Source organism: Papaver somniferum, chromosome 8, assembly GCF_003573695.1.
Source record: "Papaver somniferum cultivar HN1 chromosome 8, ASM357369v1, whole genome shotgun sequence".
NCBI lineage: Eukaryota > Viridiplantae > Streptophyta > Magnoliopsida > Ranunculales > Papaveraceae > Papaver > Papaver somniferum.
Window position 1 is genome coordinate 146,046,930 of NC_039365.1, and position 18,893 is coordinate 146,065,822.

The 18,893-nt window shown below is 37.6% G+C and overlaps 2 protein-coding genes and 1 long non-coding RNA gene across 3 annotated transcripts; all 3 read right to left on the bottom strand.

Moving 5' to 3' along the window:
- Positions 1 to 333: 333 nt before the first annotated feature.
- Positions 334 to 1,227, bottom strand: LOC113306150. Its single transcript, XM_026555122.1, has one exon. The coding sequence runs from the start codon at positions 1,225 to 1,227 to the stop codon at positions 334 to 336; it is 894 nt and encodes a 297-aa protein (XP_026410907.1).
- A 10,348-nt stretch (positions 1,228 to 11,575) lies between these two features.
- On the bottom strand, positions 11,576 to 13,691 carry LOC113303363 (general transcriptional corepressor trfA-like). The gene has a single exon (XM_026552393.1). It carries the CDS (start codon positions 12,998 to 13,000, stop codon positions 11,990 to 11,992), a length of 1,011 nt encoding a protein of 336 aa, XP_026408178.1. The 5' UTR covers positions 13,001 to 13,691; the 3' UTR covers positions 11,576 to 11,989.
- A 1,153-nt stretch (positions 13,692 to 14,844) lies between these two features.
- On the bottom strand, positions 14,845 to 15,988 carry LOC113302881. Its single transcript, XR_003337154.1, has 3 exons — positions 15,939 to 15,988; positions 15,134 to 15,254; positions 14,845 to 15,043 (listed from the first exon to the last, which is right to left on the bottom strand). It is a non-coding gene; the product is annotated as an uncharacterized LOC113302881 (long non-coding RNA).
- Positions 15,989 to 18,893: the final 2,905 nt, after the last annotated feature.

Below are 18,893 nucleotides of genomic sequence, written 5' to 3' on the forward strand. Positions count from 1 at the left end.
TGATACTCTTCATGACTTGTGTCTTGTTGTTGTGCTTCTTGTCATAAATGGTGCAATACCCATCTTCAAAATGAACGGCATACCCAAGTTCAACAAGTTGCAACACTTAACAAGTTTTGTGCCAAATCCGGAACATATAACACATATCTAATGTATTTTGCTCCATTGATAGTTTGCAAACAAATTGTCCCTCTTCCATTAGCTTGAACCATATTTCCATCACCCATATTCACAAGAGAATTTTGGAAGTATTCATATCCACAAACAAGCTTTTTTCACCGGACATATGAGTTGTGCAACCACTATCCACAAACCAAACTTCACTTTTGGAAGTTACCATGGAGCTTTTACAAGCATAAAACAAATTTTGTTTATCCTTTTTTCTTCGGCTCTACCGGCTTGTTCTTCATCTTCTTTGTATCTACAATCTTTCTCCAAATGCCCATACTTTTTGCAATTGCGACATTGTGGTTTTCCTTTGTTCCAAAAATTCTTCTCCAAGTGACCATTCTTCTTGCAAAAATTGCATCTTGGTACTTGAGACGAATCACTCTTTGTATAGTTGTTGGAATTAGCTCCTCCTTTCTTCCATTTTTCTTTTCCTTTGAAGTTTGATGTTGATTCACCCTTGTACTCATTTTTCTTTATTGCTGAATTTTTTGAATGCAAGTTGAATTTTGATTGAAATGCACTCTCAATTGACTTTTTGGAGTGTCTTAACAACCTTTGCTCATATACCTTCAAATATGCCCATAGTTCTTGTGACTTCAGTGTAGAAAAATCTTTAGTCTCTTCCAAAACCGCCACAATGGGTTCAAACTTTTCCGGCAAACAAATCAATATCTTCTCACAAATTCTTCTTTCTTCCATCTTCTCACCACACATCATCATATTATTGACAACTTCAACAACTCTTGATAAAAATTCATTCAAGCATTCATTCTCATTCATTTTAAGATTCTCAAAATCCCTTCTATAAGAATGTAATTTTAACTCTCTTACCTTCTTATTACCTCCATACCCATTTTGAAGAATATCCCAAGCTTCTTTAGCTTTAGGAAAATGAATTACTCTTGGTAGAATAGTGTCTCCAACACCTTGTTGGATGTACATGGATGCTTTAGCATTCTTCTTCCTACTCTTCTTAAGTAAATCCTTTTGGGGTTGTTCTAGAGTTGATGTATCTTCTATTTCATCATACCTATTTTGTACAAATCTCCCACACATCTTGTGACATGAACAAGGTCTTCATTTTGATGGCCCAAAAATCATAATTTTCTCCATGAAAAAGAGGTATTGATGGTTGTTGAATGTATAGACTTGAGTTACTACTACTTGCCATTGATTTGGTTGATGATTGATTGAAGAAATTGGGTTTTTTCTGTTCTAGATCTAGTTTTTGAAAACTTTGAATGTTGCTGATTTTTTGATTTAATGGATGGAAATTGATTTTTTTTCACTCACCAAGATCAAATCTAATAGATCTAAGCTCTAGATACCAATTGTTAGATATTTAGTTGAATTTATGATGAAGATTAGAAGGATTTTGATTGATAATGGAGTGGGAAACTAATAGTTTCTACTCACTCTATTTTCTTTGATTTCTTTCTTCATAATAATTTCTCTCTCTACACATGGTCAATATAAGACCATAGAGATAAGATGACATGTGGACATCTATTGTCCATACAATTCTACTATTACTTATATTTTTACGCTCATATTACATTTGAACATTACATTAACACTCAATAGACTGCAATATTTCTTAAGCTATTGAGGAATTGTTATAATAGAGATTACGTGTAATTCTAATGAAAAATTGGCAACCTCTCCAGCATAATGGCTACCACTTAAAGCTTTGCTCGATCTCCTCTAAAACAGGAATTTGAACTCAAGTGCTGCTTAACCTTGTTAGCCAGTGTCATATCAGTTCCATTTGAAAAGGTAGACTCCTTGTCCAACAGAGACAGTAGACCCAGTGGTTTCTGCATCACATATCATAAGAAAATGAATATCACGTGAATGTTATAAAACCGTAGATTCATAATGGCGCGAAAACTTGCTCACTGAAACTGAAAATGCAAGTCTGATACATGTTAAAATGGGACATATTAGAAGAATATTACTTCAGTGGGCATTGTTATCCATATACCTTCTCAAACAAATTGGGAGAATCTTGGTTGTACTTGTCTTCCAAGTTCAAATTTATTAAAATCTCCGAGCATCCAACTCAAAATCAATTGGAAAATTGGCAATGAGTGGAACGGCCCTTTTATAAGGAGGGAAAGATGGATTTGAGGAGGGAATAAATTTGGCTAAATTCGGGTCAATGAAGAATCCAGGGAGAAGAAATAAAAATTTATATTATACCAGCCATGCCCTTATTAACTTAGCCAATAACCAGCTCCTCCCTCCTAAACTACATCGTTGTTTGTCTGCTTCGCTTAGAAAACCCTAGTTTTAACATAAAATTAAGCGACGAATTACGATCGAATAACCTTATTAATTTCCTTCATCGGAGTCTTAAGTGTTATTACTATTTCGAAAAACCATGGAAGACCACCGCAAAAGGTAAGGAAGACAGTATACTAAGACGGTAAAACAAATTCTTATTCGATGATGATTGACTCGATTTACACACCTGGGGAGTTTATCCATCCCATTGGAGAACGTTCTTGGTCTCCTAAGAGCAACTGCAGTGGACGACCAAACCTATAATTATGGTTCATGGACGAGACGCAACGGGATGGAGTAAAGACTAAAATCTGGACCAAAACCAAATTCCGGACCATATTTGGTCTGGGACCAAGACCAAAACTATATATAGTGGAGCGGATGTATAATCACCGTTTGTCATCGGGCGTGTATATAATCTATGTCTGTTGTGAAACGTACGTAAAGTCACCGCCCCATAAAGAGGCGTGTATATAAGTTACGCCTGGTTCAGGCGTTGCTGAAATGTTCGCCCGTTGTGACGTTGCTAAAGTTTACGCCCCACGCCAGGCGTTCATAAAATTAACGCCCCATTGAGACGAAGATTATACATACGTCCCAGCCCGGCGTTGATATTGTTAACGCCCCACGCCAGGCGTTTATATAGTTAACGCCCCACGGATGAAACAAACGTCTGCCTGGATATTCCACTACGCGTGAACACATAGGAATAGGATGGCTTGAAGATGGATGACAATTGACATGTAGAGTATTTCCAACCCAAACAAGTTTAATCCTTCCAAATCAGATTATAATAAGGTTCCTAATTTGGACGGTCCGTTTTTCGGAAAAGCCTATAAATAAAAGCTTGTGTGGCATTATATATATATCTTAAAAGTTGCATTGATAAATTTTCTCTCAGAAGAAAATTGCGTCGTTATTGTTCTTCAATGGAGGGGAATTTAGCATCATCAGCATCAGAGGGCCAACGATCATTATTAGAAGAGAGAAGTACACGTCTTCTCCCACCACCTCAAAAAGCCGCACCCTGGCTTGTTTTTCAACATGGAGAAGGTATGAAACACCAGGCTTTCTATAATCCACGCGAACCCAACGAGAAAATAAGCACAAAATCTATACCGGAACTAGGTGGAACTGGAAAGATGTATTGGCAAAAGCCTTGTCATCAGGGATGGTTAGTTATTCTCGATAAGACAGATGATCAAACCAGTGACTGTTTTTTTGTGGAATCCTCTCTCAATGGAGTCTATTCAATTACCTAACTTACTTACGGATTATGAGATCTATGATTGTGTTCTGACATTGCCGCCAAGTAACGATCGTAGAGAATTTACGGTTTTTTTCCTCCTGGTTGATGAGGCTACTTCTAAAAACTTGCTTGTATTCAGTCACCCTGGAGCCGAACAATGGCAACGCAAGTGCTTGGATGCACATGATGAAGGCCTTATTGTTCATTCTCTTCATTACTTGAAAGGTAAGTTGTACGTTTTCTGTTACTCAGATTGGCACCTAGAGATTGAACTATAACAACAACAATACAGATCAAATCCTCACTGTAAGGCGATTCCAAGTACCGCACTACCCATTTTTCCCACATGCCGCAGGATCCACGATTTCATCTGTATTTGTTTATCTGGAATCTTTTGATCATATCTTCCAAGTTCACATTTACTTCAGTGAAAGAAGTATCTATGCACCTCATGCACCCGCCTCAGCAGTTCAAGTCTTGAGGCTGGATTTATCTTTAATGGCTTGGGTGGAGGTGAGAAGTTTAGGTGATGATGTACTCTTCATTGGCACAGATACAACGTCGTCATATTGCTCCGCCACAGATATGGGTCTTAAAAGGGGTTGCTTGTTTTACACATTACCTGAGGATAAGTCCCTCTACATTTTTGAAGTAGAAGATGATGGTATTACGATTGTCTTTCCGTTTCCAGAGCTACCAACACCATGGTCTTCGGGGAATTGGATAATGATTCCTGCGGATAGTACAATGCTTGCGGAGAAACAGGGCGTTGATTATACATACGCCTGTTTGAGGCGTTGATTATATGTACGCCTCGTTCAGGCGTTGATTATATGTTCGCCACACCAGGCGTAGATTATACCTACGCCCCTTCTCCGAGCGTGAACTATATGTACGCCCGACAACCAACGTATTCTTTACCAACGCCCCACAACCAGCGTTAACTATATCTCCGCCTGGCCCAAACGAAGATTATACGCACGCTCCACATGCAAGCGTAGATTATACATCCGCCCGACTAAATATACTCCACTGCCTTAACGTGACACTACAGACTAAACTCAAATTTGATCGTTTGTTTTGGTCTTTGATCTTTGGTTTTGATCGTACCACTGTGGACGCTCTAAGTTGTCTGATTTTGAATTAAGGGTAATTGGGGAATGGTCTTCTTTAAATATTCATCTATTATAATAAAGCGATGAAGAACATCTTTGAAGTTTGGTCTTGAACAACTAAATCGGAAAATTATTTGTTACTATCTTCATATATCTTGAGTCATTAAACATGGTACGTGGGTTCTTCACCTCTGTCCATAACGCTCTACGAAGGCTCTTATACTAACTGCAGGTGCTAGCACTTTCTCTGCGATGGCTGGCAACTCAAACAACCGGAGAAATTTCACTCAGTTCACTATCGAATTGGCTTGTAGGTAGGGTTTCGATGGTCTCGATCTGCGCTTGGAGTTCCCATATAGCATAACCGACATGGATAATCTTGCTTTCCTCTTTTCTGAACGGAGGGGTGCAGTTGATATGGAAGCTCGCGGCAGTTGATATGGAAGCTCGCGGAAGAACAAAACTTTTGATTAGTGCAGCTATTTTCTTTACATAACTTTTGTTTGGTTGGTAAATCTAACTCTTAATTAAATTCAAGGACAATATGGACATTTAGGCACTTTTTTAACCGGTCAGTCCCTCCTCAAATCCATTCTTACATACGCACGTGTAGGTCATGGGTGTGCAGGTGACATTCGGTCACGGTCCACCCCACGTACAGGTCATACGGGTGACCAGTCATTCGATCACGGGTGCACGGGCCTAACTCTGACATCATGTTAAAGTCTACGGGCATCCAACTCAAAACCAATTGGCAATGAGTGGAGCGGCCCTTCCATATTATATTTAAGTTAATTAAGCGAATTATAACAATGTGGGACTATTTATCCTTTCACAAAATTTAGTCTTTGCACAGTCAATTCCGTCATTGACATATTCCTGAAAGAAAATTCATGTGCTGACAAGTAAGACATTATCACGCGCGAGTTGTTGCTGGTGTTCGTAAGACAGGAACAGAACTAACTATGTAAATTTCTTGTTACCTGAGATAACAAAAGTTCCTGGAAAACATTGTCATTGCCAACTTTCATGTTGCGAGTTGATGAAGCTAGATTTTAATTCCTGAACTTCACACCCGATCATTTTGGCAACCGTATGTAGACTTGGAAAGGAAATGTACACAAATACTTAAGTAGCAAACATTAACAAATAAACGTATATTATGAAGAAAATGCTGTGAGCTAAAGTGCAGCAAGTTCAAAAATGCATTTCAAGTATGACCTAGGATAGTAACCCATTGGTCCCTGAACCTATATGAAGAGTGCGACATTAATCAGCTTGTCATTCCAACTTAGCTCCGCCAAACCACTCGGACCGATCAAAATTGTAACTCTATACACATTGGGTATAAAAAGTCATTAGGGCCTCACTTTATGAGTCACGGCTATCTGGAAAAAAACATGAAAGACACAGAGAAAGTAAAAAGCTTAATGGCAAAAACGAGTTCAAATGGTACTCAGCGACATTTGCGGATTGATAAAGTTCCTTTTGAACGGTGGGGTTTTTTCAAATTGATTTCTTTTTTCGTTTCTCTGTACAATACTAATACCTTAACATTTTCTTTTTCTTTCCCCTTTCCTCTTTACATTGTTTAAGATTTGTTTTACTTTTCTTTTTCATTAAAATGGAAAAAAGATAGTGCCACCAAATAAACCTTTTGCTCTGCTAGTCAATCATAACGCCTACTCAAACCAACCAAATCCACCCCCGGAGCAAGTCCATTTGTGAGACAGATTAAGATAAGGCTAAATAAATTTTAATCTAATCAATAAGTTAATCCACCAAAGATTGAAAATTCATTACTTAACCTAGTTTCAGTTCAAACAGTAAATCAAAGAGTTGAGAATCTTTGGACCATTTTAAGGGCAAGGTCTGCTGAGACTTAAGAGTCGGAAACTGGAACCTAGCCTAGCTACATGAGAAATCAGACTTGGCAGTCAACAACGTTCAGTCCTAGTTCCCCTTAAGAATTTAAGTTGAACAAGTAAAGACTGATGGAGTGGAGTCAACACATCAAATTGTCCCCCACACTGTGGTCTAGCTCCCACAACAGGAAGTTGACAACCCTGACTAGCTTCTTTTTTTCAGGTTTTGCAACCAGTAAAAGTTGGGTCCAAATTTTAGTGGTTGGGCTCAAGAGATGCAAGTTGTTCATGTAATGAAACAGGTAATATCATCATCAAAAGTTTGGCATTTCATATATTTATTTTAACTGTATGTATTTCTTCTTATGTGTAAACCAAGAATAAATTCTCACCTGTAAAATTGGACCAACACAGAATCAGAATTGAGTGTGGTTGTTTCTAGACATTTTGAATTGTACTCAAGCCAGACTGTCTTTAGTCCTACAATCTTTGTTCTTTTGTAAAAGTATTGATTCTAAAACAACTAAACTGTGCTATGCATATGTTTCAAGTGCAAGCCTTTAGAGAATATTGTACTCACTGCCTTACTAGTCACAAATACGAGATAAAGTATTTGTGAAACTACTCCCAAATGAAGAACACAAAGCACAATCTTTCTTCTTTGTTTCTTGGCCAACCAATACAAAAGACCTCCTATATAAAAGAGTGTGATCCTAAAAGATAAATGATAATCCAAGCAAATATCCTAAGCTAGGTAACAGTATATGCCCCATATCTCCTAACATGGGCAAGATATTATACAGGATACAATGCCAAATATATTACAAGATACAATGCCAAATATACCGAGAATATATTTGGCTAATACCCCCCCTCAAGTTGGAGCATGAAGAGTCGAAATGCCCAACTTGAGAAGAAGAGATTGGAATTGTTTACGACCCAAAGCTTTAGTGAGAATGTCAGCTAGCTGAGAAGCAGTATGAACATAAGATGGAGCTATAGTACCACGAAGAAGTTCATCACGCACGAAATGGCAATCAATCTCGATATGCTTGGTTCTTTCGTGAAAAACAGGGTTGTTAGCAATGTGCAAAGCAGCCTGACTATCACAATGAAGAGGAACCGGTGTAGGGTGCTTTATACCAAGTCTCCGGAGTAAACCTTTTAACCATATAATTTCACAAGTGGTAGAAGCCATAGCACGGTATTCGGCTTCAGCAGAAGATCGAGATATCGTTGTTTGCTTCTTTGTTTTCCAAGAAATAGGAGATCCTCCCAGTAAAACAAAATGTGCAGTAAGGGACCGACGACTGAGAGGACAACTAGCCCAGTCTGCATCACAATAAGCATGAAGAACAAGAGTAGAATCATATCGAAGGAGAATACCTTGTCCAGGACTACTCTTTAAGTAGCGAACAACACGCAAAGCAGCATCCCATTGCGAGTGAGTAGGACGTTGCATAAAAAGAGATAAAATATGAACGGAGTAAGAGAGCTCAGGTCGTGTGATAGTAAGATAAATCAACCTTCCCACCAGACGCCTATAACGAGCGGGGTCATCCAAAAGCTTGTCTGACGCAAGAGCCAATTTGTGATTTTCCTCCATCGGAATGCTAGAAGGTTTAGAACCAAGAAGACCTGTCTCAGTTAGAATGTCAAGAGCATACTTACGTTGACATAGAAAAATCCCTTGTGAACTCCGAGCTACCTCAATACCAAGAAATATTTCAATTTTCCCAAATCCTTCATATGAAAACACTTACAAAGATAAGTCTGAAACTTACGAATAGCAGAGCTATTATTTCCAGCAATAACCAGATCATCCACATACACAAGAATGTGCAGAATAACACCGTGTTTCCGATATACAAATAAAGAATGATCAGAAGCACTGGTAGAAAAGCCATATGAACGCAAAGCGGTTGCCAACTTTGCGTACCAGCATCGTGGAGCTTGTCGTAAACCATACAGGGATTTACGCAATTTGCACACTTTGCCAGAAAACCATTACTAAATCCAGGAGGTGGTCGCATATATACTTCCTCATTCAAATCACCGTGAAGGAAAGCATTATGAACATCCATTTGTACCAATTCCCAATTATTAATAGCAGCGACAGCCAAGAAAGTGCGGACAATGACCATTTTGACAGTAGGAGCAAAAGTCTCTGTGTAATCAATCCCTTCCTTTTGATGATTGCCAAGGACTACCAACCTGGCTTTATAACGCTCAACTGAACCGTCAGATCGACGTTTGATACGGAAGACCCACATACACCCAATGGCAGTCTTCCCTGGGGGTAGAATTTCAACTGTCCAAGTTTGATTGGCAAACAAGGCCTCAATCTCACGTTTCATTGCCTCACGCCATCGAGGATCAGCCATTGCTTCCTTAAAAGAAGTAGGCTCCTTATCACTTGAAATAGCTGCAAGAAAGTGACGATGGGCAGTAGAAAAAGCATTACAATTCACAAAGTGAGTTATAGGGTAGGGAGTACCTGAGGATTGGATAGGTACAGGAGAAGAGTCGTGGGAAACCAGATTTGTGTTAACGTTCTTCCACTGAACATATTCTCGATGCCTTACATTATCTGTACGTGTACGTTTACCACGACCAAGCTCATCGGCAGATAATGAACTTGCAGGCATATCATCGTGCACTGAAGATGGTACAGATTCAATGTTTTGAGAAGATACGGCAGTGTCTAACGCAGAAACTGGACTAATATCTGCTGCTGAGTCACGCAGATCTGCTGAGGAAGTAGTGTCCAGACTGGATGACTGATTTGCTGAAGAACTACCAACTTCATCTTCAGAAGTTGATTGCGTCGAGTGCTGTAGTGGAGGAGTAATTGTCGTAACGTTGTCAGAGATATCCAGACTGGACGACTGATTTGCTGAAGAACTACCAACTTCATCTTCAGAAGTTGATTGCGTCGAGTGCTGTAGTGGAGGAGTAATTGTCGTAACGTTGTCAGAGATATCCGGCTGTAGAGGTGGAACAAACGCAGCATCTTGGAAGTCATCAGTGTGTGGGAAAGAACACACATCACTCGAATCATCGGAATACAAAGACTGAAGTTGTGACAGTTCTTGGGGATTGGCCAAAGGGAAGTTGTCTTCCAAAAATTGAACATCCCGTGACTCAAAATAACTTCCTGTAGAGAGATCAAAAAGATGCCAACCTTTCTTCCCAAAAGGATATCCAAGAAAAATACACCGTCGACTGCGACTGTCAAATTTGTCAGAAGGATGAAGATTCTTCGCATAACATAAGCATCCAAACACTCTAATGAAATCAAGATTTGGAGCAGTTCCATACAGAAACTCATAAGGTGTTTTGAAGTTGAGTACACGAGAAGGAGTTCTGTTAATCAAATACGCAGCGGTTAAAACACATTCTCCCCAAAAATCAATAGGCAAAGACGCCTGAAAACGAAGAGCACGAGCAACATTGAGAATATGACGATGTTTTCGTTCCACCCTAGCGTTTTGCTGAGGTGTTTTGACAATGGAAGTTTGATGAATAATACCGTTCATACGAAAATGTTCTGTAAGACCCTTAAACTCGGTCCCATTGTCACTTCGCATGATTTTCACCTTTTTGGAAAATTGTCGTTCAATCAACGCAAAAAAATTTCTCATTAAATTAGGCACCTCATCTTTAGTTTTCATTAAGAAAACCCAAACACAACGAGAATAATCGTCCACAATAGTCAAAAAATATCTTGAGTTGCAAGCCCGATTAGCGCGATAAGGACCCCAAACATCACAATGGATTAACGCAAACAAATCGGTTGCTTTATTATCACTTAATGGAAAAACATTACGAGTCTGCTTGGCTCGATAAAATATATCGCAAACATGAAAATCTAACTGACCAGTAGTACCATAGACTGGAGGCAAAAACTTCAGTGCTTGCATGGAAGGATGTCCAAGGCGTTTGTGCCATAAAGATGTAGAAGAAGCCCCAGATACAGCATTAACACGAGTTGGTTCCCACGACATTAGGCAATAAAGCCCCTCCATAAGTTTACCCGTACCAATCGTCATCCCCAAGGTATGGTCCTGTATAACACACTCAGAGTTAGTGAATTGAAAACGAATGATATTCTTAACATGTCGAGAAGTTAAGAATTGAGAAACGGAGATGAGATTGCAGGTGAATGTTGGCACAAAAAATACATCAAATAAAACAAGAGATGGATTCAACTTGACAATGCCCATTTTGGTCGCCTTAATGCTTGCACCATTAGGTAAACCTATTTGAATAGGTTGAACTGTACGAAGAGAAAGAAAAAGAGATTCATCACAGCACACATGATTTGAAGCACCAGTGTCGATAATCCATACATGAACACCCTTACCATTGAGACGAACATGATTCATAGATGCTGAAACGTCACTAATAGTAACATTAATTTTGACAGATTCAGAAGAATGTTCAACTGAAGATTGTTGAACAAATGACTCACCCATAGATCGAAAAAATAAAAAATGACTCACGATACCATAAAGTATTTGTGAAACTACTCCCAAATAAAGAACACAAAGCACAATCTTTCTTCTTTGTTTCTTGGCCAACCAATACAAAAGACCTCCTAAGAGTGTGATCCTAAAAGATAAATGATAATCCAAGCAAATATCCTAAGCTAGGTAACAGTATATGCCCCATATCTCCTAAGATGGGCAAGATATTATACAGGATACAATGCCAAATATATTACAAGATACAATGCCAAATATACCGAGAATATATTTGGCTAATACGAGACAATATTTTCCAAGGTTGCAATGCCATTTTTGTGCAATGATTCAAATTCAAAACATCACTGAATATCTCCCTCCAAAATTCAAATGCCTACACACAGAAAAGAGAGAATAATAATGTAAAACACAAAAAAAAAATTCATTTCTTTTTTCCTTACAAAAGAGATTATCAGGTCAGTCACGCTTTCAATACCATCCACAAAATCTACTGTGAGAATACGGAAAGTAACCAACGGTAAAAAAAGAAAGTACAAACTTACCATTTACTAACCTACTATATATATAAGTTGCCAAAAAACCAATCTGAAAAGATTCATATTATATCCTAACCGTTCAGTTGATTTGATCAGATCATCAGACCAATCGTCACCGTCCCATTTATACCTCGAACCCTACTACTGCATCAGTTGTAATCAGACGAAGCTCGTAAAAATCCAGCTTATAGTCACCCACACAGTCACACTTATACGTCAAAGATTTTACAGTTTTTTCATCGGCCCAGATTGAAGCCCTTTACAATAAATTTCTTCCTTTCTAGTAAACTCCACGATTAACCATCTCATGATAACGCTTGTAAGATTCCTGTCGCTGAAGTACCATATCATTTTTGAATTTCTTAATAAACATCTCAACTCGCCGATTCAACTCATCTTGACTCAACGAACTTTCTCTTCTCAACCCACCACCACCACCACCACTACCGCGAGAAGAACCCGATCCAGATGAGCCGGTAGAGGCCACGTCGTTAAACGTCTCAGATTTTCTCAGTTCTTTCTTATCCTGGCCGGGGAGAATCACAGTTGGAGGAACATTCCACGTGTCACTCTTTCTTAAATGCTTAGTTGGAGGTTTTCCACGTCCTTCTATAATCGCAGTCCACGTAGCGTCTAACGAATCGTTCTGTTCCAATTCCTCAGCTACACTGATTTGCTTCGTCGGCTCAACAACCGATTTAGAAAGTTTACGATGAACTTCTGGCGATTTTCGGCGGCTCACAGGTGGTGAAACGTCGGAATCAGTCACACACGAAGTATCAGAACGAGTATCAGGTGAAGACTCGACCGATTTCTTGACAAAAACTACAGATTTCTCGCCGGAAACTGACACAAACTCATCGCATTCTGAAAAACTCACCGATGTTTTCTGATCTGGTTTTTGCTTTCTTCTACTAGATTTCTTCTTCTCAGATTCTCTCTCAACTTTCTTCTTCTTCATCTGTGACTCTCTGACTACGTCCTCCGTCTCCCTGTCAACTTGTTTGTTCTTCATTTCTGAAACCTTCTGTTGATAATTTGATGAAGCAACAATACTTATGATGATGAAGTTGACAAGTATGTAAAGATAAGGAGGAGCTAACCAGCTTCGAAATGAGATCCAGATACGAGGAAGTGTAGAAATGAAAAGAGAGAAAGAGTAAGGTATTGCAAGTTTAAACAGAAGGAATGTTGAAATTATTCCGATTAACAGAAATACAAGCTTCATTGTCCATATCGCTGTTTGAAATCTTGTTCCTGATGACGAAGAGTGATGAAATAAATCCGCCATTGATTCTATGAAACTCTTTTTTTTTTACCTAATAAACAGAGCTAGAAGAAGTAGAAAATAAACTTGAAATTCTTAAACGATCAGATAATGTAGATGAGATTTCAAAAGCATTTGAAATCAAAGGGAAAAGAAAACCCAGTAAACCTTCCAAAAGATAGAAGGAAGATTCAGTAATGGTTTTTTTTCTTTCTGCTAAGAAGAATACAGGTAGTAGTATTAATAGTTGTTTCACTCTCTGTTTTACTTTTCCTGTCTAGACTCTAGAAAGCATGCTTTAAAAAAACACAGATGCTCACAGCTCATCAATGTCATCATCACTGATCTAATCCTATACAGAGAAATTCAGAAAATTACGTCAACAAAATATTCAAATCTTTTGCAATAAAACCAAAAGAGTTTTCAAGACATAGTAAAAATTTATACAGCTCAACATAAAAAAACCTAGAAAATAAGCGAAATCTGATGATGAGATCAGAGAGAAATCGCTTTCAAAGTACAATAAATTTGAGAAGAAAACAAAGATGAACCAGAAATTTTCAGATTTTCTTCTGACATTGTTATTAAAAATTGCAGCAAAATAATCATAATTTTGTTTACTTTTTTACTCAGAGAGTCGCCATTGTCGGGGTTTTGATGAATTTTCTTTCTTTGCTCTTTTGTTTTTTGTTCTGGTGTTGATTGTCTCTGAACTAGAAGAAGAAGAAAACATAAACCCCAGCGCTTTTGTAGGAAACAATGTTAAACATCGAGCAACTCTCTCCCTCACTAACCCAGTTACCCACCGTTAGATCAATTACTTGTTCGATCGATAACGTCAGCGCTCTGATCAGTGCTGAAATTACAGAAATACCGAGTTCTCTTCTGGTTCCAGAAATTTTTTGTCGGAGTCTGAAATAGTGAAAAGAGTGCTGGATTTATCAATATTAAACGATATTTAATTATTGAAAAGGACAAAATTACCCCTGATTACGGATAACTAATAGGAAAATTTATTGTTTGGTCCTAGGCCCATACAGTTATTTATAGTAGGGTCCAACCGAAATTTTTTTTTATCCGGAGGTCCAAAATTAATTAAAACATGGAAATGTCCATAATGCCCATTACTATCAAACGTGTGTGTCTACACTGCTTACAAATTTGAGTACATATCTGGTACACTGCTTAAAAATTCGAGTACATATTTGCTACACTGCTTACAAATTTGAGTACATATCTGTCGCACTGCTTAGAAATCTGAGTACATATCTGTCGTATTGCTTACAAATCCGATTATATATCTGAATGCTTACAAATTCGAGTACATATTTGCTGCACTGCTTTCAGGTAGAGTACAAATCTGTAAGAATCAATGATAAATAAGTTAGAAAACGTCATATATGTACTGATAGGTAATACACAAAAGAAAACTGAAAAACAATTGATAATAACAATTTATGAGTCTTGTGACTCTATATATTATCATTTCCACATAGTGACTAAGGGTGAAAAAAACAGTTGTGTATCAGGTGGTGTCTGTTTGTAGCATGAAGCAAGAAATGGGTATTCCAGTGAGACAGCAATATCGCACAGCAGCAGGTAGTCAGGAAACTTGTGGTAGAAAAAAGAATTGTTCTGCCTCAGAGGTCTACATGATTTTGGGAGAACGATAAAGCTTTCAAAAAATAGTATCAGTTAACAAAATCACATTATCTAACTGTAAATATTAGGCTAACCTTTTACTTATTCGCATGCCCATGAGCCTACATTAGGCCATTTGGCATTTAAGAATCTACACAGGGTGATGTCTATCTATCCAGTTGAGAATAACAGTTCCAGAGCAGTAAACAACATCGAGAAGATGCACCAAGCTACTATTCTATTTATTTTGGTATGTATGACAAAAGCAACAAAATCCGAGCAACATACATGTTCCAGGTGCACCTCTGCCTGCTAATTTTTCTTCTAATGAGGATGTGGATGAAGGGCATGGAGTAATTTATATAGCTGAGATGCATCCACTGGTGATCCAAAGTTGAGTAACGCAGAACGGGTTCCCACCTTCACCTGTCCGTGATAGATAAGATACAAATTGTATCATGAATCTTAAAAGGAAATACAGAAAAGAGGAAGACCACATAAGAGGAAGAAACATACACATGAATCAAAATCCCCTTCAATTCTTCACCAAGTGGAGCACCAGCAATGAGTAAGATACAGTCATGCAATTCCAATTTAACTCCTTCAATTCTCATCTCTCTAAAGATACCCAACGCTTCTAATGTATTTCAAGAACACTTATTCATCAAACACTTCACAACATCACTAACAAGCATAAAATTCAAATACTACACATATGAATCAAAGAAGGTCTATAAACAAATCTAACAAAACCCAACTGTGTACATTCTTTTCATCAACTATATCCCCACAAACTTTTAAAACAGCAAGAGAAGTATAAAATTTAGGACGAACTCTGGACAGTGATGTTTTTCAACAATTGATAATAACAAAAGAAAACTGAAAAACAAACCATAAAAGTATCAGATCTACTAATGAAATAAACACAAAACATGATTGTTTATTTAGATATGAACTTGTTCCATCAAAATCCACCAGTATATCATATACGTACCGATGATTAATACACAAAAACAACTATAAAGCATATCAAAAACAACCAAAATGAAACTAAAATCAGTTGCATGTGAAAACCAAGTAATGAATCTCTAAAAACCAGAATACAAACACTTTTTTTCTTCAATATTCCATATATATACTTCTAGATTGAAGAAGAAAAATATCAAAAACTACAAAAATAACAAAATTAAAGCATAATTTTTCAGTACATCATATATGTACTGCTGATTCATAATCTAAACTTCAGTTGCATGTGAAAAACTAGTAACGAATCTATGAAAAAAATAGAATGGAAACCGAAAATCATTGTTAATATACATACCTGGAAACACAAACAATCTTCTCGTCGTAAATCATAACGATGCATCTTCTCTTCTTCTTCTTCTCAAAAATAAACTAAGTTTCTATCAGTACGGGATATACGTACTGTTGATTCATATACAAAAAAGAACTGAAACACGTCTAAAACATCTAAAATGGAAGTGACATAATCGAATCTAGCAACGAAATGAACAAAAAATGTGATTATTCATCTAGATCTAATATATAGTCGACAAATCAACCATGGAGATCGAAAACATAATCAAGCACAACAATGATTAGATCGCCAAAACCTTAAAAGAAACATTACAATGGAAAATCTTCATCATCTGATTCGGTAGAAACGAGAAAGAACAAAAACAAATCTTCATCTTCATCTGCAACAATGGTGAGAGGAAAGAGAAGAAGAAAATGAATATGAAATGTGAAAAATATTTCTCATGCTTTTAACATATTAAATAGGAAAGGTTATTTGTGGTATTTTCATATTACGTATACCTGATCTCGCACGTGTGCAGGACCTGGGCTAAAAAAATTTGGTCCATTTTCATGTTTTCTTTTAATTATGGACCTCTGATTACTGGGCTTTAATGGGTGGACCTGCCACTAACTAAGAACACTATAATGGTACCTATTGGTAATTCCTACTAACTAATAAGGACGGTAAAGTACATGTACAATAAATTACTTCTTGTTTCTTTGTTTGGTTTACAACTATCGAAAGTGATTCGTTGTTATACCAAACCTATGTAGTCGATTTCGGCGAAATTCCGGATTTCGGTCCAAGAAGACACGATTTTGTTAATTTCGGTCGGACGAAATCTTTGCGAAAATTTCGGCCGGAAACGCGTTTTTCGGTCGGAATTGATTTGTCTTGGCCGGTTTTTTTTTTCTTTTTAAATTGAGTGGACTAATCTCACGTACAAAAACTAAAAAGATTAATTCACTCACTAGTATTATTGCTTGTTGCTGTGTTTGAATTTCTTGAGCTAAAATTATTATTTGGTGTTGATGATGAGGAAGGTGAACAACCAGATTTACTAATACTATGTTTCTTTTAGGTGATTATCGATACGAGGATATAAAATATGAAACCGAGATTTTACCGAGATTTTAAAACAAAATTTCCCCGAGACAAAATTGTATCAATATCTCGGTGTCGACCGAGACAATCCGAAATTGACTACCTTATACCAAACCAAATTATCTCGATATAGTGTGTACCGTTGATTTGATACACGTGTGAATGATTTTGTCTCGGGGTCAATTTAGAGAGGTATTAAATTGGTCTTTTAAGGGTACTAGTGGAATTTAAAGATATGTAGGTGAAATATTTTGGGTAAAAAGGAAAACAAAATATTTTACTGTAATTGTAGGGTTTTTAATTTTTTATGTACAGGTGAGATTAGACAGCCTAGGTGTTTGCACAGCTGTAAAACTGGTCCCGTCAATCGAGTCGACCGACACGTGGAATACCTTTTCCTGTTGTCAAGATAGATCTTTAACTGTTGGATGCTGCATGTTGATACTTTGGCCGATGCTGCGCTTATTTCAAAATGGAGCTGCGGACAAGACATGAACTAGGATGTTGTGTGGTCCTCCCGGCAACATATTTCGAAATGGAACGCCCTAGAACCAAACAATTTGTTCTGTTGCAAGGGGGAGCTGGCCAGTGGACTCCATACTTTTACACCAATTCTATCAACTAGAATTTTAATTACTGTATTTAACGTGTATGAATACTGTATTTCCGTACAAGCTCATCAACCTGGAGAATCATCTTGCTCGAAGAAAGAAGGAAAATGACGCATCGGTTTAAATTTTTAGATACGACACGCTGGCGCGGCTTCATGGTTGGCTTTTGGGGAGCAGCCGCTCCTAGGGCTCCACAACGGGTAGGGTGGGTAGGATATGGCCTATACCCGCCACCCTACCCGTTTCCTGGCGGTTAAGAAAAATTTTACCCGCCACCATACCCGCCATTAAACGGATAAGATCCTACCCAACCCATTCTCTGGCGGTTCGGGTAGGGTAGGGTGGCGGGTATAACCGTTTTTTTCCCCTTCTCCATGACTTTCTGAAGTCTGAATTTCAGACTCTGAACAAGAAAAGGGACCGTGCATGTTGTGCTAGTAGACCAACGATGAATTTAGAAACAAAAGCATAACCATAAAAAATGTACAAACAAAAGTATTCTCAAGAAAAGAGTTGTATTCTTTTTGAAATAGACGATGAATCACAGCCCAATTCCATGTTCTTCACGTGACCTTGTTCTTCATATAACAGTATCATCACCAAAAGCTCTTCATATTGACCTTCTTCTTCAATCATCATCTACGATGATGGAATAAGTACTAAGATCACCAAATAAATCTGCATAAAAGTTATCTCTTATTAGATTCAGCCATAATAGTGAATGATTTGATGCAAAGTTCAGTCATAATACCAACATCAAGTAATATCACAACAAGTTCTGTATCTGTTAATGTTTGAAAGACAAAATAAGAGGCTAGGAAATTGCTAAATTCTATGAGTTAGAGATAGTAACTATACTTCAAAAAAAGTACAGAAAAATACGAAGAAGAAACTGCTCCTTTGATAGGTTTAGAACTAACATGCAACTCAGAGCACTGTATTCAGAAAAGGAAGTATATTTCAGAAAAGGCAGAAACCCAAACATGAAATAATGTTATCCTAAATCTACAAGTGCTGAATAAGCAGGACATTATCTTATAACCTTAACATATTATGGCAAACAAAACCATGTGCAAGCATACACAGGAATAATGACAGAGACCTAACTCTAATCATGTTCAAGTACCCGTCATCCTTTGCATATTTTTTTGTTTTTTGAGTTCACATCTCTTTGCATATATCACCACTACATCAATAAAAAGACACCAAAGATATATCTGCAACTTCACGGTTTCCTAATGAGATACATGCCAGGTAGTTC

What these genes read in the sequence shown, in the direction of transcription:
- LOC113306150 (XM_026555122.1), bottom strand. Translation starts at nt 1,227, where the DNA reads ATGTGTGGGAGATTTGTACAAAATAGGTATGATGAAATAGAAGATACA.
- LOC113303363 (XM_026552393.1), bottom strand. Translation starts at nt 13,000, where the DNA reads ATGGCGGATTTATTTCATCACTCTTCGTCATCAGGAACAAGATTTCAA.